The sequence below is a fragment of the Sycon ciliatum genome, chromosome 1 (assembly GCF_964019385.1).
Source record: "Sycon ciliatum chromosome 1, ocSycCili1.1, whole genome shotgun sequence".
Lineage (NCBI taxonomy): Eukaryota > Metazoa > Porifera > Calcarea > Leucosolenida > Sycettidae > Sycon > Sycon ciliatum.
The window spans coordinates 46,398,800-46,426,281 of record NC_088643.1 but is presented as its reverse complement, the minus strand read 5'-3'; the positions used below and the strand labels follow the sequence as shown (position 1 = coordinate 46,426,281).

The following is a 27,482-nucleotide window of genomic DNA, read 5'->3' as shown; positions in this document are numbered from 1 at the left end:
CTCTAAAAATTAATACAGAATGGACAACGAGACTGTACTGTGTCACAGTGTGTGCATCAGGGAGTACTAAAAAACAGTTTATCAGTACTCCGTAATGTGTAGCTTCAGGCCAAGGGCAAGGCACTCGAGATGATTATTTTGTCGATTTTGGAAGCCCAGTCATGAAGACCATCAGTTCTACTTCGCCATTGCAGAGCCACCGTGCTCACAGCAGAGACTTCTGACGAGTGACATGTGTGTGTGTGTGTGATATCGTGAAAGTGGACCACAAAGGCACCAGGGAGTCGTATATTGCTACCGGTAAATACGACTCCCTGGCCTGGTCCACACTGCATCGCCGGCGCCATCAATCGTAATCAGCGCCTGACTTGTAGTACTGTTGAGTGTTGTATTTTAGATCTACGCGTACCCGGCTGGACCGGTACGCGGTGGCATTCCGGCGCGGCGTGCAGGGTGGGTCGCAGTCATGTGCCTGTCGACTGTCGTGGCACATGCACATGACACAACTAAGGCGGAAGAGTGTTGTGAAGTCTAACATCCTGTAAAATGCTACATGGCTGAGTAGTTCTGTCCACTTCTTCGTTGGGCATTTGCGCTATCTGTCAACACGGAGAGGGAGAGTCGCTCGCTATCCAACGTTTCGGATACGGACAACTTGGTGTGAGCGCACCCAGCTGTGTGACTAGCAAGTGAGTGTTTGATTTAATTGTGCTCGTGTAGTTTGTTTGTGGACAGTCTATTATCCTCCAATGTCACTAAAATCATAGTACAAATTTAATGTGTTTCAATCATCTTGTGAATGCAATTGTGAACTGGGAATTAATATCCGCAACTTCTTCGTATATTAGTGGTGCTATGGAATATTTCTCTGGGCCAGTAAGAGTGCAATTGTGCTCTTGTGCGGAGCGTCCAGACTACTGCAGGCATTGCAGCGGTTGAATGACCGCCATAGTAATTTTAAATTATAATTATGAAGAAGACAGATCCATGGCACAATGATTTGGTACGTATTCACTATCACCAGAGTACATGTATCAACGATAAAATGACATTATGTGCTAATGTTAGTAGTACGGTACCGTCGGTTCGCTACCCAGTGTCGGCTCAGTGTGTAAAAATGTGCTCTTTGTTTCCACACATACCGGTACATACGCTGGCAAGTCTCCACTGGGAGGGGGGAGGGGTATGTAGAAATTTAGTCAATTAATTTAAAACGAGAGAGCTTGGAAGCTCAGGGCCCTACGCTATGCTTTTTTGCCTTGATGACCTAGACAAAAAAGCATAGGGATGTTATAAATTTCTCCTTTTTTTAAAAGACAATAACCTGGGACTCGAACCCGTACTAACGCCCTGCATGCATCCCCCGATACACTTCGCATACATACTAATTCTTCCAAGTTGCTTCTCGTTATGATCTTGCATTTGAAAGCCGTAATTGAATATGCATTGTGGCCAGCCGTCTTTGATGGTACGGTACGGGACAGGTACGGTCGAGGGTAATACGACACCGTCTACCGCCTTGATGATGGCAAAAAAGCATAGGGATGTTATAAATTTTTCAATTCTCCAATTTTTTCAGGCATATCCTGGGATTCGAACCCGCACTATCGCCCTACATGCATTCCCCCATACACTTCGCATTCATACCCATTCTTCCAAGTTGCTTCACGTTATGATCTTGCGTTTGAAAGCCCTATTTGAATATTGCGGCCAGCTGTATGTGGCCAGCTGTGTTTGATGGTACGGTACGGTACGGGACAGATACAAGATAGTGCCAGGCGTGACACAAACACACAAACAAACAAACACCAAATTAAAGCTGTGTGGACCCTGGCTAGCGCCAGATGTTACTGAAGTAACGTCTTCTGCATAGTTACGGGAATAATTTCTGGTAGAGGAAAATGGAGTATAGTTTAGTATGCACGCACGGAGATGACGATCAGGGCCGAGTGATTGGTTGGTTGGGTTATAGTCTTTGCCTTCCTATCCTGGTTTCTGCCCAGGCTGTGAGCGCTGCTTTGAAAATGTCGCTGGAGGTGCTGAGTGTCAGCGAGGCACCAGAGAGCGAAGGAGCAGAGCGTATTCAGCAGCTGCAGGATGAACACGCCGAGCTCACACGGTCTCTCCTGTCGCTCACTACTCACTTTGCCCAGGTAGGAATTGATTCAACTGCATTGTCGGCTGTGGAAATGATATACTTGTCTACTGAAAAAGTGCAGATCGCATACAACCTGCATCGAAATAAAAACAGTGTTACAAAGTAACCGTCATATGACTCCGCTGATATTCTTCTCATGCGGCAGTGTCGGTGAAGTGATGAAGCTCCTTTAGCTTCCTGTACCTTGCTTCACTGTAATTATCTCCCAATAGTTCATGGTGCCATACAACAAAACGACCTTCCTTGACAAGATGTTCACAATTTCCTCTTTCTCTTTTACAGTTCTATTTTTTGGACGCTACCTTGAATGCACGCCATGGTCGTGATGATACACTCCTTTGCAAAGAGTGACCGTATGTCCATGACAACCCGGGCATTGCTACGGCGACTGATTCGCTTTCCTAATGATGTCTTCTATTTTAAATATGCTTTCTTTTCTTTTCGCTTAGGTTCAGTTCAGACTGAAGCAAATTGTTGCTGCAGACCCAGATGACAGGGAGGTAAGCACTGCTTCTTCACACACACGCACACACACACACACACACACACACACACACACACACACACACACACACACACACACACACACGCACACGCACGCACACACACACACACACACACACACACACACACACACACACACACACACACACACACACACACACATATACACATATACACACACACACACATATACACACACACACACATATACACACACACACATATACACACACACACACACATATATACACACACACACACACACATATACACACACACACACACACACACACACACACACATACATACATACACACACACATACATGTTTATATTACTGGCAGGAGAGGTTTGTGGAGGCTTCATCATGTAAAGTTATAAACAATATTAGTGCCACAGAGGCTCAGACATAACCATGCCACATGTCAACGTGTTTGGAGTTTTTAAAACGTGTTTTATTTCATCACGTGTGCACCAAAGCAGGGCTCTTTCTGTCTTGTGTTCTTGGTGGGTTGACTTAGCTATAATAGGAGTTGCATGTCTTCTATTTGTTCTGATAATGTGTAGAAAATGCTTATGAGTCTGGAAGAGGTGGCCTCACATGGATGTCCTGATGTGCGGACCCGAGAGGAGTCGTCCAATTTGCTCCAGCTACTGGTGAGCCTAATCATTGAACCTATATGCATGAAGGAGGTGTGATGTTGTCTTAGCAATGACCTTGTGATGGTTACTATGTGCTATGTCCTAACTTTCCAGACAGACTGTACTGCTAGTGTACTCGCTAGTGTACTCGCTCATGTACCTGTGTGTGTTTAGTGAAGAGCAGTACAGGGTGTTTAGTGGCATGTTCTCCACATAATATCCGGCTGATTATCCAGAGTGAGAAAGATTACGAAGAGCGGCTGCGTGACCAGAAGGCAACCCAGCAGCATCTCATCCAGCAACTGCAGTTCCAATTGGACGAACTGGAGCGCCACTCAATGGTAAGGACTGACAGCTGCTACTCATTGGCCCCGGCTCCGTTTGTGTGTGAATGTGTGTGTTGTTGTCTACAAACACAAAGTGAGATAGACCGGACGGCGCTATCTCTTTGTATACTGCAAAAGTTATGTAGAATGGAATTTGTGGTGGACTAACAAACGGCAATAACAAGTAGTTACTTCCCCTCTTTTTGATGACATGAGCCTCCCAAGTTGGGTGGTTGGTGTTTTGCGTTCTTGAAGTGAACCTTGGCCGTCCTATTTAGTGGTCCTTTGTCATTCGTCACCATCTTGTCAAAGCTAACATTCTTAGTTCGCTATGATGTTCAGCTTCTTTTCATCTTATGTGCGCTCACCTTCCCCACAAGAATATATTGCTCTTGTGTTTCTTGTTCTTGATTACTTGTAACCGGCAGGACTCACAGCAGAGAGCTAATGATTTGCAAACACAGTTTGATCCTGAGTTGGCGGAACGCCAACGGGCGCTCATCGATGGGCTAAAGTAAGGTTGCGGTGTGCATATCACAGGCATGTGAAATAGCGTATGCATTGTTATTGAACTCTTTTGTAAGGCCAGAACTGCAGCTGTGGAGTTTTGATGTGGCTGAAGACGGGAGTCTTTTGTTGGTATTATCATGGCATGGGAGCGTAGTTTGCTGTGCCCACATCACGGACAGCATTGCCTTGGTGTGTTGGACAGAGAATTGTTTTTCTTGGCCAATGCCACCGCCAAGGAAAGCTCCATAAATTGACTGTGCCATGCTTGATTACAACTTAGTCATGTACTGGTTAAATGAATAGCATTATACATGTAGAAGTACGAAAGGGCCCCGTCAGATGCAGGATGCAGCGGTGACTTTCTCACTTCGTATCCGGATTGTTATATCTTGACTAATCGTTCTTGCGACTGAAGTTACGTGTGAAGCATCACCCATACTCGCATCGCTCACTATTTGGATACTTGGCTCGGCTTTTCTGAAAGTTCCAGCTGCCCTGCTGTGTATTTGCTTTTGTTGTCAGGTCGAAACTCAACATCAACATTGACATAATGGAAGCAATGAGGTGAGACATGCATGCACATGTGCATATGCACATGCGCTGCCACACTGTCGGTAGATGTATGGTACATGTGTTACCTGATCCCCTGCATGCTGTGTGTCTTCATGTTAGTCTCACATCAGTTCCAGCATGTAAAACCTGATCAGATGAGGCCATGTGATAAACTTCATGAACAGTCTAGGAAACATGCTAAGGCCAAGTTCTTACCGTACACTGTACCTACTGTGTGTATTCCACATCTTCAAATCAAAATGCGTATCGCTATGCATGCAGTTGTGCATGATCGCAATAGCGTCTGTTTGTGTGCTTTGCTGCTGGTAGTGTCGATGAAGTTCGTCAAAGTGTCGACTCGGTGGTACACGAGGTAAAAACAACAGTAGATAGCTCACTACTTACGGTGTATATCCATGTGTACTTGACCAAGCAGAGCAGTGCAACAGGTAGCAGGTGCTGGGGTGGCATAGCCACACTGCATCCCTTGCGGCAACGTTTTTTTTGGACTTGTTGGTCTCAAGGACAGCGCCGCTGATGATGTATTCCACAAAAATTCTTAGTATCTCTTCCATAGATATGGTACAATGTACAGGTTTGGCCTATGGGTTAGCAGCAGTTTGGAGTTACAAGGCTTGCCTTCTTGAAAATGGTTTACACCACTGGTATGATTGTGTCGCTCACTACGGTCACTATTGGCGTTTCATGTATGTTTTCACTGTACAGGTTACCAGGCCAGCAAGGTCAAAGGTATGTTTGTATATAGGGTGATGTGATTGCTCACCCCGCTGTGTGTTATGAACTTATGATGACATGTGTTTGCGTTCTATCGTCACCCATACCTGCCAGCTCTGGCAAGTTAGCATTATGAAAGGACAAACTGTCGGCGCAACCCATTACAGTACACACTGAGTGACTGCACGTGGTTTTGTCAGGTCCCTGGGACCGCTTGCCACAGAGGCCGGTCTTCGCATGGCTATCCCATGTGCTGCATTACAGGCTCTCCAGGAATCCAGGACCTCTAAATTCTCTCCTGGACTCATCCTTACCTGCATACTCTATAGCTAGCTATGTATGCAGAACTGGTTTGGTTACTTGGGAAATTTCACAATTTTACACTTCTCGTTTCTTTCCCACATCAATCAATGAGTAATGAGACATTCATCACTTTAATTTGAAACGTGAATGACTGTTGGGACATTCTTCCAAAACATGACATCATAGACTTGATTCGTAAAAAAGACAACTTTTGTCGCAAGCGGCTAGCCTGTCGCGAGCTGCGCGCGCGCGTGCGCGCGACTCATGGGCGCGCTCGAGCTGCAGCAAATGCGAAGCGTGACACACGAGCACGAGCGCGACGCAAACTGTGTCACGTGTGTGTGACTAGACTGTGTGTGTTGAATCTGACAGTGACAGTTGAATCTCTGTTGACATGACCTGCACCTACATGATCGCCTTCGATTATTTATTTTCGTTATTTTTATAACAACGACCACAGCATAGTGAACAGATTATGTGGCATTGTTCACACCTTGATGAGGAACAGCACCAAACAGTTAGCAGAGACAACACATTTTTTCTGTACACACAGCTCAGCTATTGGGGGAGGAGTAATGGCTAAGGAAAGGTGTACAGTTACTTGAAGTAAATACTGAACAGACAAAGATGAGCAATCCTTGATTTGGGCCGTCCTGTGCACTATCAAACTTTGATGCGTCAAGCCATGCAGGTGTGTGGGAGAATAGCCACAGCAGCACCATGGGAACCATGAATATGACTGTCAAACAATACAACTGTGCCACAACGATAAAACACAATTGACACAGAGAATGGATTCTGTACCAAAACGCCACCAAGAACACACACATTGCTCTGTGCTTCCTCACAACACGAGGATAGCCTTTCAGCCAAGGATTCTACACTTCTCAGACCGAAGTCTGGACGCGGACGAGGTCGAATGCCAGTGTGCTCCAGCAGATGAATAGCATCATAGACTGAGGAATTTCCCGCCAACATTTGCTTTGTCGTATGCAGCATCGCCGCTTCGAATGCATTGCACGAATGCATCGGCAACGTCAGAGGTGGAGGCTGGAAACGCCTGCTTCATTTTAAGCCAATAGTAGATGTTCAGTGCCGAGATCAGTGTGCAGGCGGTACTTGTTTCTCTACCATTAATCATCGACTGGCAGAAAGGCTGTTGTAGGTAAATCACCTGTGCATACGGGGTGAAACAATGAAGGTGATTACTTGTCACTTACTCTTGTGCCCTGTGGCTTCATTCTATTGACGTGATTCGGTATTATTCTCTCACAAAAGGCAGGAATCTAGCACTATTTCCATAAAAGTGATCACCTGGACAGAGTCGGTTCTGTATAACCAACAACTCAATGTTAACAAATATCGGTAATTGATAAGCAATTTTCAGCAATCTTTTCACCCCTACCTTTGCACCGTAGAAGTTATCTTGCATGACATTGACAACCTGGTTCAGGGGCGATGATGATGGTACAGACGGCTGACGGAAAGACGGAGTAGGCAGCTGCAAATTCATACACAAGACGAGAGTAGCCTCTTGGTCTTTTAGGAGATCTTCAACTTCACTGGGGGTGAGGCTCTTATCGTTCTGGGTTATTGTGACTTTTGGCAGATGGCATGTAATGCCTTTAACGCAGGGCCTTGTACTGGGGTACCAAAGCACGTCGGCGTTCCTGTTCTCCCCTGGTCGGGTCGTGTGACACGTACACATTTACGTCATTGTGCTTAGCCTTCGTCTTGTTGCGCATCAGTTTGGCTTTGCCCTGGCTGGTGAGGGTGGCGCGCACCAGGAGCGACTACTCCGTTTGGCGTCTGGGAGTGATGCGCTCTGCCGCAAGGAGATCACCGATGTCCAAATCCGGCACCAGGTGAGAAACAGTACGTTTCAGGTCTTCGCATGCGTTCTCCGTGATCCCGCGCAGGATCACACTATTAGCACATCTTCGCTGTTCACTTGCCTCTTCGACCAGATCCCGTATGGTTTTAGCAGTACCTGCCATTTTTTTGCTGTTGTGCATCAGTGCTGGCGTCTGGCTGTCCAGACGTCACGTCATGCAGTTTCTTCTCACGTTCTGTAATGGCGGAACGAGCTCCATCTTCGATTTGTGAAACATTCTGGACCTGTCTTTCTACAGTGCTTTTCAGCTTGCGTGTCTTTGCATTTAGACGAATGAGGTCGATAGCGTGCTCCGCGAGGAGCTTCTCGGCAACTGTGAGACGTTTGTCTAGAGCTTGGACCAGTTCTTCTGCGATAGTCGTGAGGTCTTGGCGAATTTCTTGTTTGAAATCCGTGAAGAGCACAGTTCTCCACCAGATCCTGGTGCGCACAATCGTTTGCGCTAGCTGTTACAGCAGCGCTGCCCAATTTGCGGAGCACTTTCGGCGCGCCTGACCGACTACAGGTGTCATCAGTGCTCGCGTCCGCAATGCAGTGCAGACTTTCCGTCGGACTTTCAGGCTTGCGCTTGCCGCAGAGGGGCAGAGGGCTAGACCCACAGGACACTTCTGATCCTAACTCACTACAGTCCATTCACAAAAAGATGGGCCCTGGCTCTGGCGAGCTCCCGTATTTGGCGATTTTTCAAGATTTTATCGTATACAGTGCAGTGCTGCGAAGTTTGAAATTTGAAAAAGGGTCCAAAAAGGGTACCTGAACTGGGGTTCGAACCGTACAATGCACTGTTGCAGGCAGGATCAAACGGCCTGGATTTTGATTGTCTTTCCCAACTCAGTGCTCTTGGGGCAAAACCTGGCCGAAATACTATTCTCGTTATGGCTTGCTTTTTGGAGAAATAGACTTAGAAACATAATTGGAAGAGGATTCCATAGGGGATTGCAGAAACAAATTCTAAAAAAACTCAACTTTTGACCCATTTATGGCCGAAAGCTAGAAGTCCATCTTTTTCTGAATGGACTGTAGGCCTAGTCCTTCTTAAACTTGCATTCAGTTTCGGCTGGGACAATGCCCCCAACACATGACCAACAAAATCTTTAACTGTCTTTGACGCCATCACAATATCTATGCAAACTCGGCCTAACGGACAAAGTCAAACAAGCACCTGATGTTGACACAGCCTGGTCAGTATGGAGGTTGCATGTCGCGTCTGCAGTTTTAAGGAATTCATACCTCAAAAGTTGAAGCAAAATAACGTGAAGAACAAACTGTGGTATAATGCGGAAAAATCAATAAAATGAAGTCACGTTCGGAAATTTTATTGGGTGGTCATCCCATTTGAATGTGCGAAGTAAACATTAAACAACGAAATGGTTGGGTTGATCTGCACTGTGCAACCGATTCTCCCACATTTCTTCCTCCAGCTATGCCTGTGACACCCTTTGTGAATCTGCGAAACGCTAGTGGCAGGCCACGCGAAAATGAGAATGCGCGCAGCCAAGATTAGGCCATCATCTCCTTCATCCATCATCCTGCCCGTTGAATATCCAACACCAGTCCCCAGGAAAGAATAAGGCACGAGATTTCAAATTTCAAGGGCAAAGCCAATGGCACTGATTTTTGAAATTGTCGAGTAGAACGGAAATAAATAATCGAAGGGGGCGATCATCAGATCATGTAGGTACAGGTCATGTCAACAGATTCAACACACAGTCTAGTCACACACACGTGAGACAGTTTGGATCGTGCTCGTGGGTCGCGCTTCGCATTTGCTGCAGCTCGAGCCCGCGCAGCTCGCGACAGGCTAGCTGTTGTCCCTGCCCTTTTGGCACGTGTGTGCCCCTTTTGGCACGTTGGTGCGGACCGCGCGCGGTCTGCGCCGGTTTCATGATTATCGTACATGTTCTTGTTGTTGTGCGCATGCTTATCGTGCGCATTCTGGTTGTTTTGGGTGCCTTCTTCCTGAGACTCTCCTTGGAGTAAGACGAAAATAATCTGTCCTCTGAGTGTGGCATGCGTGTGATGTATGACTAAGAGAGTAATCGGAAGGGCTATCGCCGAGGATTAAAACCCACCCCCAATTCTCGTCGGGGGGTTTTAATCCTCGGCGATAGCCCTTCCGATTACTCTCTTAGTCATACATCACACGCACGCCACACTCAGAGGACAGATTATTTTCGTCTTACTCCAAGGAGAGTCTCAGGAAGAAGGCACCCAAAACAACCAGAATGCGCACGATAAGCATGCAAGCATGCGCACAACAACAAGAACATGTACGATAATCATGAAACCGGCGCAGACCGCGCGCGGTCCGCACCAACGTGCCAAAAGGGGCACACACGTGCCAAAAGGGCAGGGACAACATAGCCGCTTGCGACAAAAGTTGTCTTTTTTTTTACGAATTCTGTGTTGTCATGTTTTGGAAGACTGTCCCAACAGTCATTGGCAATTTGAAACCTGCCTTCTGCTATGCCTGTACATACTGTGCATATACAGGAGCAGCAGATTCGGATTCTTGCCAGTCAGGTTGAGGACTTGGAGAGATATGTGGCGTTTCTGAAAGGTACTGTCCCAGGTAGATAGATGTGGGAAGGTGCACCTTGGCAAAGCGCTGAAATATGCTGGAGCTTGCATTTCACACCATGTACAATATCATTGTATTGGCTGCTATCAAGATTGTCGACTCATGCCAGTATGCTCTATCCCCATACCCGCCTGTGTTGATTGATATAACAGTATGCTCACTGTCACCATACCCGGCGCCTGTGTTGATTGATATACATACACATGTAGATATTGACTATTGTACTCTTCTCACTATTGCTGGTTTGTACATTCTCGCCTGGTTGTGTTGTAGTCTTAGCACTTACAACTGACAGTCTCCTCTTGCAGCATATGTACTTACTTCTCCCACTCTGGACTGTATCATGAGTTCTTTCCTGGCACCAGCACCTCTTCAACCTCTTGCACTTTCATGTGTTTATGATGATTACAGTGGTGAGCATGCACCTCACAATTTCTATTGCATGACTCCCAAATCTGGTTGTGGCTGATCCGTTGATCCGTCATGTGTTTATGATGATTACAGTGGTGAGCAACAATTTCCATTGCATGACCCCCAATTCTGGCTGTGGCTGATCGGTTGACGCGACCGTTTGGAGTTACTATTTCCGTATTTGAGATTTCTTTGACTGAGAGACTCGGAGTTAGGATGGCAGCTGTTGAACCATGTTTTTTCTTGGTCTCGTGTTCTTTTACTGTGCGGCAGAGAACTCTGGACTTCCAGTTGGTAATCACGAGGTAAGACCAGTCACTGTAGTACTGAGCTACTGACTTGCTGATGTTTTCTACTATTATTATTCTTTGCTACATTGGTGATGGCAAATGAAATGCGATCCCGGGATTTGTACGTACGAATGCCGCTGGGCTAAAACTAATCCTAGCGAGCTGTATGGATGCCAGCAAAGCGTGAATACCTCCTTGATACATTCTCTGGTCTTGCGTGTGTGCGCTTACAACGGCATAGGTGTGTACCGTTGTACTGTTGTTAACCTCCGGAGCTCCCCGTGTTCATGGTGGAACTGCAAGATGCGTCGTGCGTACAGTACAGCAGTTGTAGATACGCTTATGCACCGCATATGCGTTGAGGTTGGTGAGGCCGTGTGCTGTGTTGGTGCAGAGCGAGCGCACCGCTCCTGGGGTTGCTTTTGACTTGCTACCACTGTGCATGCACGGTGGTTCTGCTCCTTGCAGAATCCACCTACCTTTAACTTTTGTCTGCATTCATCCAGGGTTGCTAGAGGTCGGAACATCGGCCTGTTCACAGTGTTCAGTTTGATTAGTTAATAACAGATAGTTCTACTGCATTGCTACAAAGTTACCTTTATCCACTGCTGCCATTGTGCTGTGCCATAGGTTGTCTTTATCCACTGCTGCCATTGTGCTGTGCCATAGGTTGTCAGAACAGAGCCCACACGCAGTAAACCTGCTGCCCGAACCAAAGGCAAAGCAACGCGGAATGAAGGGGTCGGCCAACTGGATCGCAAGCACGTTCCCTGTGCGTTGGTAGAAGAGGACGAGGATGAGGATGAGGAAGCGGTGGACGGTGCTACGGAAGAAACCTTGTTGCGTGACAGAAATGTATGCTATAAGTGTACATTCATGTGTGAATGTGGCTATTACGTCGCACAAAGTGTAGATTATCTTGTGCATGAATTGTGTGACTGAGGCATTATTTCCAGGTCGGCATCGCGTTTCTTGTAGCCATATTTGCACGTTTTCATGGTCTATCCGTCTTGTTTTTGTTAGTCAGGGTTTTACTCATGCTTGCTCTAACGAAGGCTAGGCGGTGAATCAACCTACCTTGGCTTAGGTGTTGTATGCAATGAATGCTGCATGCTTGTTGTATTTGCACAGCACCAAAAGCGCGAGTATTTGAATGACAAGGGACAAACAATCCTGAGGAATGCAGCCGTCAGGTAGGTTTCCGCTTGTTTTGTATGTCTGTGACAACTACTGTACAGTGGATTGCTAGTCCAGGAAGTCTTGGGGCATGGGAGAGAGTGAGAAATTAATATTCGGAGTATGGGGGGGGGGGGGGAGGGGTGGGCGTTTTGCACGTAGCGAAAACTTGTGTTTGCATCGATTACAACATGTGAACACACACACACAGAGAGAGAGAGAGAGAGAGAGAGAGAACGTTGCCAACATGAGGAGCATGGTATTGGCCAACCTAGTACAACAGAGAAGAGAAGTCGAGAAAGGAAGTGATAATAGCATCAAGATCAGCAGGAATTATATGGAAAGCTCAACAATAGGGGAAATTAGAAATAAGGAAGAAAGCGATAGGGCATTGGCGATTTTTAGGTTCGGCTGCTGTGCTTTTGTCCTGTGTAACTCTGCAGTAGTATCCAGTGGTTTGCTCGGTTCCTTTGTGGTATTGGACTAGCGCAACGTGGTGATGAACTGCGAAAGGAAGCTTGTCGGTGAGTTGTGATGCCCATCAGCTGATGTTGAATATCGAATACTGTTTTGTGTTGGCTTGGAGTTTGGAGAGCGGTGCCCCCCCCCCCCCCCCCCCCCGTGTTTGATGTATCTTGTTTGACTTCTACCGGTCTGTATTGTTTAGCACAATGACTGTGCTGTGTGTGTGTCACAATGGCTGTGCTGTGTGTGTGTCACAATGACTGTGCTGTGCTGTGTGTGTCACAATGACTGTGCTGTGTGTGTGTGTGTGTGTGTGTGCATGCGTGTATGGGTGTACATTGTGTTGCAGGGCACTGTGTCAGAAAGTGAAGCAGGCTGTCGATGATATTCTAACACTGGTGGCTAGTGAGGTCAACAGCAGTCCGGAGGATGATGTGGTGAGCGTACATGTACAGTGCTGGCAACTGAAATCCAACCCGGCTGAGCGATGCCCGCTTCACATTCTGTGCCGGTCTCTATTTCGTAGTTTACTATCCCGTGTTGGGTCTTTGCAATGTGAGTGCACCGCTCAGGGGTTGGATTTCAGTTGCCAGCACTGTACATGGGTGACTGGTAACTGTTAGCATACAGGTAGATAACCCAAGTCCGTAGTACCCAGGGCTATGCCTCAATCCCGAGTTTGGAGGTCCTACAGTGTATGTGATGCATGATCTGCAACATGCACGCCGTATCAAGGATTTACACCCAAAACAGCGCAACCATAAACGGCGCGTGTTCATATTAGCACCCCCAGTACAGCGCGACCTAATGTGACACGGTGTCACTACAGCTCGTCTCATCTCTTGCACGCCCCATTTTGGCGCGACCAATTACGTTAACGTCCGAATATAAGCCAGCTCATTACACACGTGACCCATAATGTGCAGGCTCATGTTAGCAAGCGTGCATAACCAGTTTTATGTACTCTTGATGTTAGTATTACCATGGTGGATATCAGGAGGAAACCCGTTCTTAAAAAAGATATGCAAAAAAGAGAAGAAACACATGAGAACGAGTTGTGCTGCATAGGCCCCAGCGGCAGATGCTAGCTAAATGTTGCCAAGATGCTTTTTGGGATGCTAGCTGACAACTCAGAAAGATGCTAATTTGGATGCTAGACAACACGAATTATGCTACCTATTAATGGTAATGGTGAAACATTTGGGTTGAAAACGGTGTTCCGTGCTATTTATGAATTCTCACAAAGCAGGTATGTGAAAAGAGTTTTTAAAGGTGCGATGTTGGCATCATGTTGCTATGGAAATATTTGCAATACAAAAGAGCAAATACCAATACCAAGAAGTACCAATGGCAATGTGGGTTTTGGTCACAACTAGGTAATGCAAACAAATTGAATGTAGTGCATGCAATTATCAATGTGGTAGTACCGTAATACTAGTTTCATAGTGTAATCTAGACCGAATTCCACATCCAGAATGCCAAAATTGCCAAAAATGTATCGGATGCCGGTAAAAACTGCTGTATTTTTTTTGTATTGTATTTTATTATTTTACTTGGGCATTCCCAACGGACCCTAAGGTCTTCTTACAGGGTGCCCAAGATGAATGAAAGTGTTAAGTTCCTGGCGAAATGAATTGGGGATATGATTTGTGCGAAGGGATTCGGGAAGCGCATTAAAGCGGTCAGCACCAAGGAATGAAATAGATCTGTATCCAGCTTGAGCTTGCACAATGGGTAAGGAAAGGGAATAATTGACTTGGCCGCGGGTTACTCTGTCTGTGTGAGCGCAGTCACGGCGAAGGGAGAACATGTCAGAGAGGAGTGAACTGCAGATATTGTGGATGCAACGGAACACGAAGAATATGGACTTAGTATGATATCTTTTGTCTAAGCTGCTGTTTATGCTAGCATCGTGTGGAGTCACAAAAAGGCCCTTTTATGCTACTTTGGGTGCTAGCATTTGCCGCTGGGGCCTAGAACTTGTGCAGCAACTATCCACGACTGTAACAAGATGATAAACAGTCAGAAAGTGACTGTGCGATAATAGGGCACGAAACTGACAGGCCACTGAGACATTCAGCGGCCCGAGACCTAGCTCTAACACATCTCCAGTGCGCAAACCAACCTTCCAACTTGGAAGGTTCGTGGTTCGTGGACTACAACCTATTTGTATCTGGACCTGTTAACGTCCATCCAGGCAATATCGCCATTTAATACTGAACTGGTGTTTTTGAGTCGATAATTGCTTTTTTTAGTTCATCATTGCTTTCTAGAGTTGATTATAAATTGAGTCCAGGCAATATCGCCCTTCAATACTGAACTGGCCATTTCGAGTTGATCATGATTTGAGTCTTTGACAAGTCGAGTGTCCATCTTTTGGGTTTGAGTGTAAATGAGTCGACCTGTATTGAGCGTGCGCGCTGACGGGGTGGTCTGTTTTGGGGATGTCCAGTTATGGGGATGGGGCTTTTGGGGGGGGCGCTGAAGTCAACGGCGCTGTTTTGGGTCGCGCTCATGTGGGGGCATACCGTATCAAGGTAGCAACCTGCTAGCCCCAAGTGCCTCTGGACGACCAGCAATGGCATGCAGTGCGTACACAAACTGCCCTGGACCCGAGGGTTACTGTAAGGGGTAACCTGGGTTCTAGACCCACTTTGCATCACGTTCAACTTGTCACTCCAGTCAGCTTTGTGCTGCACACAAAGTGTGACTATTGTGTTTTTCTATACCGGTGGGTACGCAAGACACATATGCTATGTTTTAGTGCTGATGTGTTTATATATGCATTCATTTTCTTTGTACATTAGCTTGCCCATCCTGCCATTCGAACACCGCCCATTGAACTGGTGAAGCTGGCTCGTCTTCGCCTTGGCAGCTCACTGATGGATGTGTTCCACTATGGATTGATTGAGGTATGTGCGAGTGCCTTTCAGTTTTCACACACATACACATCACTCAATGTTTATGCACTGTGAACAGTGAGGCTGCAGAAGTCGCTTCTACCTATAGGCTCTACATGGATATTAGTGTCAACTCTGTGCATGCATCTGTGTGTCTAAATTTGAGTTACGGTATATCTAACCTCTCATGCTCATGGAACAGTGAGAACACTGACTGCGGTGGTGAGAGTGTGTTCTAGCCAGCCATGACCAGAGAGTGTTTGTGTGTGTATCTGTGTGTGTGTGTCTGTGTGTGTGTGTGTGTGTGTGTGTGTGTGTATGTGTGCATGCACGTGTGTGTATGTGATTGTGTGTGTGTGTGCATGTGTGCATGCACGTGTGTGTGTATGTGCTTGTGTGTGTGTGTGTGTGTGTGTGTGTGTGTGTGTGTGTGTGTGTGTTCTACAGCCACTGGTCGGTACTGGTCTAGTACCGGGCTGGCACACCCTCAGCTGCACAGTTGTGCCAAGTGAGACTGTCAACATTCCACCAAGAAATCGCCACCATGTTTGGCAGGTCTTCGAGCAGTTCTACGCTCTCAAGGTAAATCTAGTGCTTCTCCTACATTGGCACGTATCTCTCTTTTGGCAAGTGAGAATACATTATAGTAGCTGTATGTAATACGGCATGCGGCGTCTGCAGGAACACGACGGGGAGTCTCCAATTTTTATGTCAATACTCTACTTCGAAGTAGATACTAAGCAATGAGCATTAGCGAAGAGTATAATTTTCAATTTGAGTGTAGTTCATTCTGGCAATGTTTTCCAACCACTGACGGTGTTGCAAAGCCTGCAGACCTCCTATTGTTGTTTCAAGCCTTTCTTCTCACTATGACCTGTTGCCAATAATGATGTTGCTGCTGCTGTTGCTGCTGTTGCTGCTGTTGTTGTTGTTGTTGTTGTTGTTGTTGTTGTTGTTGTTGTTGTTGTTGTTGTTGTTGTTGTTGTTGTTGTTGTTGTTGTTGTTGTTGTTGTTGTTGTTGTTGTTGTTGCGGTCGTCGTTGGTGTTATGGTGCTACTTTTGTTTACAGAAAGGACATGAGTACAACTCCACACCAGCAAGAACACTATCGTCGGCATTCAACATGCCCCTGGAAGGAGGTGTTGCGGTTACACCTCGACAGGTACACAGAAAATGATTGTGCATGTAATGGTCTGCATCATCCAGTTGTAATGCCTGTGTGTGTTTCATTGAAGTCCAGGCCCTGTTTGAAATGGAATTCGAATAAAGAGGCAAGGACTCTAATTAAAATAGAGAATACAGATAGTTTAAAAGTTAATCCAGGGCGTAGTTGTCTACCTCTAACGTAACCAAGATTCTGAGATGAGTCAAGTAGAACATGCCACGGCAAGCACTATACTGACAGAATATTGGTACAGTCGACCTACCCTTATAACAATAACCTCTATAACGATATTACCCTTATATTAATTAATAAACGATATTTTTCTGCCAAACCAAATCACTCCGTTGACCCGATTTTTAGCGAAAAAAAAGTGCGGCTTATACCCCGGAAAATACGGTAATGATATCATGGACATGTAACAATGAGATGAAAACTTCAACTTCATTGAAAAGAAATTTCAACATTTCACCTACGGCTGACAGGTTATACATAGTTATTTGTCAACCAATCGTAACCGGCAAGATACTCGATCTGCGGACAAAAAGTAAAATCAGGACGTGCAACAGTAGCACGAAGCCAACATGAGGGTTCGTTTTTTCCCACATCCATGACGTGAGCCGTGCCATTGCTGCGCCATGGTCTTCTTGTACCACCATAGCTAACATTCTTTGTTTGATGGGCAGTGTTGCTAGTTTTCACCTTGATTGCATACATTCCGCTCTCGGATGTTTCATATTTTATAACCAAGGACCTCCCGATTTGGAAGACTAGATGTAGCTAAACATCAGGTCGTTGCATGTCAGTACAGTCGACCTACCCTTATAACGATATTTGCGTCAGACCAAGAAATATTGTTATAAGGGTAATATTGTTATGGGTAACTGGTTCATTTCATACATACACGTCATAATGCATGGATTTTGTTCATTTTTTACACTCTTTCTAGCATGAAAAACTGACATACATGCACATTATGTACACAGCAAGGTGCCCACTGGTGCCCCCATTGCATTTCGTCATGTCCCAGCGACTTATCAAGTGAAGCTTGCCCTACCTGGATAGTGGGCTCTACATCTTCCCTGCTAGATATTGTTATAAAATGGAAAATGTTGATTGGTCAGGCCATTTTATATCGTTATAGGGGTAATATCGTTATAGCAATATTGTTATAAGGGTAGGGCATTGTCGCCCCTGCGGCTTATACACCGAATATGCTTGCGCGAATGAATGCTTAGCATACATCAGTATGCATGCTGACGTCATGTGACATGTCATTCGACTCAGCTTCGCGCCTGTGTTGCTGATCAACATCAGTGGCAGCGAGACTGAAGATAGTGCAGATGACATGGAGTGATCTGTAGTCAACACAGCAATACACCAACATCTCTGCAGCAACCTGTGGTGCACTAACACTTCATAATCTGATCTAACATGGTATTTAGCTCCATAACCATAATAAATTTGTAGAAAGGCCATTGTCAATGAGTGTGAAAAATCTTGGTTTGTGGGTGCGGCTTATACTCCGAATACCAACTTTTAGTCAATTTTTTGCCTCAAAAAGGGGGTGCGGCTTATACCCCGGTGCGGCTTATACCCCGGAAAATACGGTATGCAGTAATACCGGCGTGGACTCGGTGTATTCTTTTCTATGCCTACAGAGGTTATTCGACTGTATGATGAATATACAGCGCACACACGAAACAGCCTACAAGTCACCTGATGTCAAGGTAAGAACGAGTGGCAGTGGCCAATTTATGATGTTGTCAGGTCCCTGCATTGTTAAGTACGCAATGTGCTGCCACACTGATGCTACATGAACACTAGCACTGCTGTCACCGTATTGTATGCTGGAACTGATGATGTGGTATAAACTTGCCACCATAATTGGTAGCTATGTTGGGCGGGTCTTCACGGCAGAGCTTCACACCACATGACAGAGATAAAAATTGGCACGTGAACCTGATTTTCATACAACTCTTTGATCGCTTTGTGCCACTTGATTGGCTAACATGTTGAACCATATCATAATTATTATGTGGAATTCTCCCGTCGGAGGTTTAGATAAGTATACATAAGTATACAACAGCCCTTGCTTTGTTCATACTGGTGAGCATGATGTCTTGTGTGCCATGAACTGTTCTCTACATGTGCATAGATCTGTGGTGTTTACAAAACGATTGCCTGCCAACTGTCTTCTTTTGACCTTTGCTTTTTTCTCTTTTCAGTTCCGCAGCTTGGTGTGTGCTGGTATGAAGTAAGTGACGTGGCTAGGTGTGAATGAATCGCTGCACTGAGTGTATTGATTGCTATGTTATACTGCTATGCATACCATGATGGCAAAGAACTACTTCTTGAAGTGGTTGTGAAATGACAATTAGCACCGAGTGAGTAACATGTGTATGTACGTGCACGTGCAATGCCAACGTGTAATGAGGGCCGGAAATGATAAACGTGTGTCCACTTCTCAATGATTGATGCTTGTTCCTTGTGCTGTCGTCTGCACGTTCCATCTGTGATTTCTGTTTAGTCACGGCCTACTAGCGGCATGGTGCAACATGGTGGCTACGTCCGATGAGGTGACTCAGCGAAATTATCAGCCCTGGGCATGTATTCGCACGTGTAAGTTAGTTTAGTTGAAACATGACTACTTTTGATGATAGTGTGTAGTTGATGCCAATGTGGTTTAATTTACACTGTCATTTTAGGATGCACACTCCCCAGCCTTAGCAGATGTCGATGCTTCGAACATTTTGCTGCAAGTCATGCTGGAGCTGTGCTAGTGATTATAGGTGATCAATCGATGCTCAAATTGGTGTTTGGTTTTTGTGAAGCATGGCACAATGTATGCATGTGTAACCCACAACGTGTATCTTCTAGGTGGGGAAATTTCATTCACTATCATTCCAGTACTTAGCACTGAAGCACACCTCAATCATTTGTGCATATGTTGAGGGGTTTGGGGGATGTACATATGGAAACATGCCGAGTTGGAAATTCCAGCATGTGATCGTGCTCGCACTCACACACACGACGGTCACTTTGACTGGCGGGGTAAAAAGAACCGATGGACGTTGCATGACTTGAATGCGACTTGGATTGGTGTCTATTGTGGAAGCTTGCGTCTTGAGCCTGGATGAACCACACTCTGAGCACACCGTCCGTGTACATGCGGGCGTTGCTAACACGGCTATAGGTGATGTCATCAACCCAGTGTTATTGTCTCGATTTACGCTGTCTGTTCTGTGGCTTTAGCCTTGAAAAGCGTTGTGAAGGACTTGGAGAGATTGTCGTCACTCACATTCAATCTGTCCATTGAGCCACCCATTGGTCTGAACACTGGCAGCAGTGAAGATTTGGTCAGTAGTCCAGGAGAATAGAACATGATCAGTGAGCATTACCCCCGGCCCGTTAGCAGCATTACCCCCGGCCCGTCAGCAGCAGCAGCAGCAGCAGCAGCAGCAGTAGCAGTAGCAACAGCAGCAGGCAATGAGTACCGAATGCAGCTGTGCTATCGATTTTGATGTCATGCACCACTGTCACCGCCCATGCGCTGCATTGTGAGAGTGCAGGGGCAATGGAGAGTTTCGGCTTCCGGCATTCAACAGTAGTACGGGGTCATTTCCGTCATCTTCAATCATACTTGACAGCCAGGGCGCTTGAATGCTGTAGCTAGACTTGTGTTGGGTTGGGTCCGCGGCGGCTCAGGATCTCTGTGTACCTGAGCTGTATTTTTACAATGATACTTGATGTTTGACTGTTTGGTCCAGTGGAATGTGGCCGTGGTGCATGTATGTATGACATCACAGCAGATTCTCAAACCCTGCTGCTGTTCATGCATGTACTGTGGATTGTGTTTATGCTTCTGAGAACTACAATTTCAAATTTTCAAAACTCTAGCAAGGCACCAGAGCTGACATGATTACTGTTTTCTGCGATATTTCAGAGTTCCAAGCATCTTATATAAACCAATAGACAACATCCCATTTTCAGCTTTGCTCTAATATTTATCCAATTTGCTGTCAGTAAATCAGTAAACGTGTTTTTATCATCAAGAACATGATTGTATTCAAGGTGATCAGGCTGGGATTGATTCACTGGTTCTCACTGCTCATTTCCACATATCCTATGCAAACATAATGTGAAGATGGAATAATAATTATTACTCGTACGTGTACTTGAAGTATGTGTTTTATGAAACGATGATTTAGAAAATTACGCAAGAGAGATTGGAAGCTGTGTCGCAACTCTGAGTTTCACGTTCTGTAGAACGGGTAATTTTAGCGACGTAAAAACCCTAGCGAATTTAGCGATCGACTCATTTTCGCTTAAGTCGCTAATCCGCTGAGACATGGTAGTGCACTGGTGATCCGTGAGTAAAATCGCTGCAAACCGCTAAAATAAAACGTCGCTAACCGGTTGACAATGGGAAAACGCTAAAATTTATAGTCGCTAAAATTACCCGTTCTACAGTATTACGTTCATCAGGCAACTGATTTAGAAAATTATCAAGACGTGCACATTAGGAGCTTGGTTCATGCATCGAGCACATTAGGAGCTTGGCTCAGGCACACTCACACGCTGACACACGCACGCACACACATTCACACATACAAGGCCAACGCATATGGCCGATTGGTTTGCAGGCCTGCCTGCGAATCATGAGGTCCCGAGTTCGAGACCCGCGCTGGTAGCAGGGAGCGTGTAAAGACTTTTTACGTGAGTAAAGACTCTTTATGCGTGGTGAACTGCGCCGACACCCACGGTCAACTGGGTACTCACAGCTCGGAGTGAGGGTAACAAGGATGCAGTTTACAGGGTTATGGGCCGTTACACGCCCGATTGGTTGAGAGACTCACCTACTCTCCCCTGACTCACTTGTGAGGTCTGCATTCGCCACTCAGGTGTGCAAGGCATAGGCATAGTGGTGGCCTGCGGAAGCGAAGGCTAGTTTGTGTGTTTCTGAACATTCAAGCGATGCCAACGCGAATCCCGCGAATTATTATTATTATTAAGGACACCCAATCAAGTGCTCTGGACCCTTCCAGGTGTCACACGTCCTCCTTGGGCAAACTTCAGGGATTCTTCTTCTTTGAATGCCACGCTTTGTAATAGGTGTATGTATGCTACGACCTGTATACTCACTATTCGTATTTCCCGCTCGTTCCCCTTGGCGATGAGAGCCACTCACATGAAGAGCGCATGCTCCAGTGGGTCTCCAGTTCTGTTCAGTTCTGTTCAGTTCTGTTCTGTTCTGTTCTAGTCTAGTCTTGAGTGGTCGTTGTCCTGTTCTCCTGTCTACACTCTTGTCGAATACTTCTATAATCCAATCATATAAAACCCCTGCGTTCCGGTGTGAGGGGGCTTGGTTGTGAAACAATACAAGGACGCTCGAGCTCCTCCGCAGTCGAGCGACGGCAAGTCTGGCTCTGGAGGGGCGTCAGCGGGTGAACGCCAGTTTTTCCGAGGTACTGGGGTCAGCAGGTACGGGGGTGGCTCCCGGTACGAGCCTTACACCAGCCCGTACAACCAGACTCAATATAGTCGAGCCGGTCGTGGCTATGCTAACCGAAGCCAGATGCTTCCCCCACCAGATCAACAGGACGGTCAAGGACCGGACACCAGCTACTCAGCATAGCGGCAGTGTGGATGTTAGTGCCAGAGGAGGTCTGGACTGGCGGATGCTGTTCATCGTATTGGCTCAAGACTGGGCTTTGCCTCTCTAGCAGGTGTGTTTCGCGCCTTTTCCAGTACCGGAGCTCTGCTCGGTACAGCATGTGTGTTGACGTAGGTTTCGCGCTCCGCATCGTGGCGTACGGCGGACAGCACGTAGCCGTCCCTCTTAGGGTCATTCCGGGGGGGGGGGGGGGGCTGGCATCAGCGGCAGCAGCCACTTACAGTGCAGCCGTTCTCAGCTCCGGGGTTTGGGCTATAGCCTGACCTGCTGCTATCAGGACACTTAGGTGCCTGTCCCGTGACTAGAATGTTATCCATGCATGGGAATGAATATGTTTATCCCACGTGTGTTTATGTGTCGTGTGCGCTTTGAAGTATACACTGTTATATCGAAGCTTGAAGCTCCGATGCGCAATTTCCCATTTCGCTAGCAATGGTACATTGTGACGGGAAGTGGGAGTTGTGCTAGGAGCTGAGAGCGAGATATAACAGTGTCCCACCCGCCCTCCCATTATGGGTTGGTGGATATTTTGGGAATGATTCATATTTTCCTGTCACATATCCGTAGTCTCGCTTCACTAAAAAAGGCAACTGTAGTGATGTGGTTGCGTGATTTTATTTTTTCATGCTGTGAAGTTCCGGTTGGATATTTATGACGTCATAGGCCGGGAGCAGCTAACACTGGTGGCAGCGGTGGGATTCGAACCCACGCCTCCGGAGAGACTGGAGCTGTACCGTTATTGTAAACTGGGGTTCAGGTGGTGCAGAGTTTTCCATAATATGCAATGATAATAATTTTAAAAATGTGAAGTTCATCCGCCGTCCGTAGAGGGCTCAATTTGCAAAAGGCAAAGAACGGAATACTTAGTATACAGACAGAAGAACGAGCAGTTGCTGTTTCGTAACTCTGAGTTTCACGAATTAACCGAATCGATCATCAGACAATTTTCATCTGATGATCGATTCAGTTTGCCGTGAAACTCAGAGCTACGAAACAGCAACTGCCCGTTCTTCTGTCTGTGTATTAATAATAATGATGTAGAGATACCTTCATACAAGTTCCCTTACAAGATGAGCAAAAGTTGAATTCTCGTTCATTATCTGGGTTCGACGGTTTGAAAACCTGTGTAGAAAGCCTCTTCAAAAAGTACGAGCACAAGCCTCTTCATTTTGTCGGTTGTTCCGAGTGGCGATTTTTGTCTCTTACTCGTTCTATGGGCAGTGCAAATTATTCCATGCCATTTCAGCGCCCTCGAGTTCAGCGCCAACCAGGTGAGCGTAACCGTTTCATTGCCGTGAACCTAAGAGAAATTTTACAGCGCCACACATTCCAGCGCCATATACTTCAGCGCCACCAGATAAGCGCCGAATATCTCAGCGCCACATAAATCAGCGCCACATAAATCAGCGCCATATATTTCAGCGCCGAATACGTCAGCGCGACCTTTCTCAGTGCGACAGATCTCAGCGCTGTGTTTCTCACTGGCAGCGCCATTTTATTATACAATGCACGTATGAACATCGTGACTATGTCTGTACAAGTATTGACTTTGCGCTCTACTGTATCGCGCTGTACTCGATCGCGCTGTACTTGATCGCGCTGTACTTGATCGCGCTGAACTTCTTCGTGCTGTAAATTACCTCGCCTTACTTTTTCGCGTTGAGATGCTGGCGCTGTAGTTTACCGCGCTGATAGTCACGGCGCTGAAGAAGCTGGCGCTGTGAAATCATGCGCTGAAGTACCGGCGGTGAAATGTATCGCGCTGAAACAGCGGCGCTGAAGTGGCGAGTCACCGTGCAAATAGTCTCTGTACATTTAGTGTTATTTCCGGCAATGATTATGGAGCAATTGACTCAGTGCGTGTGTTACTAATAATCTGTAGCCCAGTTTGGGGCTTGAGCAAGCTTGCCTGATCTGATGATCAGGGCCGGTTAGGTCTACGAGTGTGTGCTACTGCCAATCATGACAAGGGAATGCACGCATACTACCAATGCCATAGTAATGGTGCTGAGTTCGAAAGTGTTGGATGTTCATATTTCGAAGTAGAATGTTGTAACTGTCCGGGAAAGGACCCGGTTCGTGTGTCTACGGACCCGAACCCGACATGCGACAGATGTTTGCCCTACTGATACTTACCGATACTTGTCACGGGGGCTGAAAGTAGATAGGAAAGGTTGGTCTGATGATTATCACTGGCAGTGACACCCTGAATTTCGATGCCAGAGTTCTCCAGTAGGTCCTGGTGTACGGAGGGCACGCGGAAGTGATTGGTGATCGCACCAACTTCTTCTTGTACATGTACCAGTAACATCAAGCCTTCAAGGGCGTCATACCGCCACGAGGCAGGAACAGGCGGAGTAAGGAAAATTCTCTAGACGTCCAGAGAGACCTATACGGCTATAGTAGCCTATAGCCTATATATAGGCTCCATGATATCCAGGCCCCACTGGCCCAAATTGTTTCCCAAACACCATGTAGACAGTACCGGTATGTAGATTCCTACTTCACGATTGCGCGCAGCCGCACTATGTTTGGGATAGGTCAAAGGTCGAAGGGTCAATCAACCATATTACTAGTATTATTACACAGCTAAGACCTCCTTCGTCTGGCAATCCGGTGTAGCCGGTTCGGTTAATTTCTGGAATTGCCGAGTTCCGACCTGTCTGCAGGTCGTGGGTTCAATTCTCGTGTGCGACACAAGGACTGGTTCATTCATGGCTTAGGATCCGGACCAGGTCCTCCCTGTAATGTTGTCTGCATGCGGAAATTACGTGGTGGTATCTTGTCGGTCATGCTAATGTGAGGGAACGGCTCCATGATCGGTAAGACTTTCTTTTTTTCTTCTTCTTTTTTTCTTCTTCTTTTTTTCTTCCAAACTAAATTACTTCTCTGCAAACTTTCCCAAATATGCCTCCTCGTGTGGTCACAACTATCTTTCCCGATGACTGGACGGTGTGCAAACTCGAGATGCGGGACCACCTCTTGAGTGTGGGACTAGCGAAGCTCCAAGAGGCCAAACACTGGATTTCTAACTGGGATACGCCCTGCAACCAGCAGTTATTGGAGACGCTGAAAGTTCTGAAATCCACACTGTATAGCATGGAATAGTGTTACGATGACCACTCCGATGGAGGATAGACGCATCGACGATTTCTCCTGGCTGCCACCGCGGCCTCTTTCACTTGGTGAACGTTTTCGCAGTCGCATCACTCCGTATACGACCAGTACCCGGGCCGCCTAAATACAGGGTTGAACTCCAGATCCAAGCCCAGTATGTCCAGGGCAACCTCGGAGCAAACAGAAAGAACAGAGAAGTGAAAGCAGTGTTGGGAAGTGCGGAGACCCTTGGCTTCATGATGATGTACAACCAGTATTGATCCCTGCCCAGATTTATCTCCATGCTGGATGGACACTTGGACGCTTTTTGACATGACCAAGTCGTGAATGCTTGTTGACAATAACATTTGAGTAAGGTCAACTTCAAAATTACAGCAATACCGGTACATTGTCGATACGGAAGTTCATGTTTGGTGAGAGGACAAGGCCTGCAATTGCAGCAATGGCACAAAGAAATACAACACATCGGCTGTATCAATAAGGAAAACTTGCAGTGTGCCGTATCCGCGACTTCCTGAATGAACGAGTACTAGTCCTGAACGCCAGCAACACTCAGTTCATTGTATTTCACTCGAGAACAAAGAAAGTATGCTCCTCACTCCGGCTCAGCATCGGGAATATCTCAGTTGCACCATTGACCACCATCAAGTACCTTGGTATGACATTTGACCAGGACCTGGCATTCTCCGACCACATTAGTGCCCTTGAGCGAAAGGTAGGCGACAAGCTAGCTGCGTTTCGTAGAATCCGTGACCGTCGAACTATTGATGCAAAGAGGATCTTCTACTGCTCGTTCATACAAGCTCAACTAGAGTACGGTTCTAATGCGTTTTCTCACAGTCTACAGGCTGGGCAACAAGATCGCTTGACCCGTCTTAGCAACCATGCAGTTAGAACTGTTTTTGGCTATCCTAGGTTCTGTGATATTTCCGCTATTCTAGCTAGGTACCACCTAGCTTCTATCTCCTTACGTTTGCGATTCAAATTGTTTGTAGTTAATTATAGATCTTTGCATAAGATGTGTAGCCCGCTGTTAACAGACTGTTTTGTGACTAGAGTCAATGCCACACACACAGCGTCATGCACCCGCTCGCAGGTTACTCTGTCTCTTGCTCTTCCCTCGGCTAATAACCACTATGGCTTATATGCATTGAGCTTCTTTGGTGCAAATCGCTGGAATTCACTCTCTGCTTCTGTACGTCTGTGCTCCACGCTATCAGAGTTTCGCTCATCCGTACAAAACATATAGGGTACCCCGTAAGAAAGCCGTGGGCCTGTACTGTGGGAATGCCCTATTCAAAATTTAATAAAATAATAATAACAATCATAGTGACAGCAATGTGATGTATTTCAGGTGTTTACACCTTTGTTCATATGCTCATGGCGTGCGTCTGCTTGTGATCGATGAATTCAGAACTCCCCCCCCCCCGCTTTCTTTCTCTCTCTCTCTCTCTCTCTCTCCCTCCCTCCCTCCCTCCCTCCCTCCCTCCCTCCCTCCCTCCCTCCCTCCCTCCCTCCCTCCCTCCCTCCCTCCCTCCCTCCCTCCCTCCCTCCCTCCCTCCCTCCCTCCCTCCCTCCCTCCCTCCCTCCCTCCCTCCCTCCCTCCCTCCCTCCCTCCCTCCCTCCCTCCCTCCCTCCCTCCCTCCCTCCCTCCCTCTCCTCTCTCTCTCTCTCTCTCTCTCTCTCTCTCTCTCTCTCTCTCTCTCTCTCTCTCTCTCTCTCTCTCTCTCTCTCTCTCTCTCTCTCTCTCTCTCTCTCTCTCTCTCTCTCTCTCTCTCTCTCTCTCTCTCTCTCTCTCTCTCTCTCTCTCTCTCTCTCTCTCTCTCTCTCTCTCTCTCTCTCTCTCTCTCTCTCTCTCTCTCTCTCTCTCTCTCTCTACCTCTCTCTCTCTCAGGCTCTCTCTCTCTCAGGCTCTCTCCGCACCTCCTGCTATCATTATTATTATTACATAGCAGGTGCATTGTTAAAACAATGCACCTGCTTTCGAGTGTAAACAAAATATTTTCTGTTTTTCTCTTTCCCTTTCTGAGCTTTCTCTCTCTTTCTCCCTTTCTCTCTCTCTCTCATCATTTAATTAGA

The 27,482-nt window shown here is 46.6% G+C and overlaps 1 protein-coding gene across 1 annotated transcript; it reads left to right on the top strand.

Annotated features, from left to right (window-relative positions):
- The first annotated feature begins 482 nt into the window (after positions 1 to 482).
- LOC135828920 (RUN domain-containing protein 1-like) lies at positions 483 to 20,786 on the top strand. The gene is made up of 22 exons (XM_065341356.1): positions 483 to 689; positions 2,004 to 2,153; positions 2,608 to 2,658; positions 3,230 to 3,319; positions 3,541 to 3,645; positions 4,059 to 4,144; positions 4,663 to 4,704; positions 5,023 to 5,065; positions 5,419 to 5,442; positions 10,118 to 10,184; positions 10,890 to 10,921; positions 11,576 to 11,761; positions 12,038 to 12,099; positions 12,526 to 12,606; positions 12,897 to 12,984; positions 15,355 to 15,459; positions 15,895 to 16,029; positions 16,517 to 16,609; positions 18,271 to 18,339; positions 18,838 to 18,866; positions 19,140 to 19,231; positions 19,865 to 20,786. Exons 2-22 carry the CDS (start codon positions 2,025 to 2,027, stop codon positions 19,987 to 19,989), a joined length of 1,734 nt encoding a protein of 577 aa, XP_065197428.1. The 5' UTR covers positions 483 to 689; positions 2,004 to 2,024; the 3' UTR covers positions 19,990 to 20,786.
- Positions 20,787 to 27,482: the final 6,696 nt, after the last annotated feature.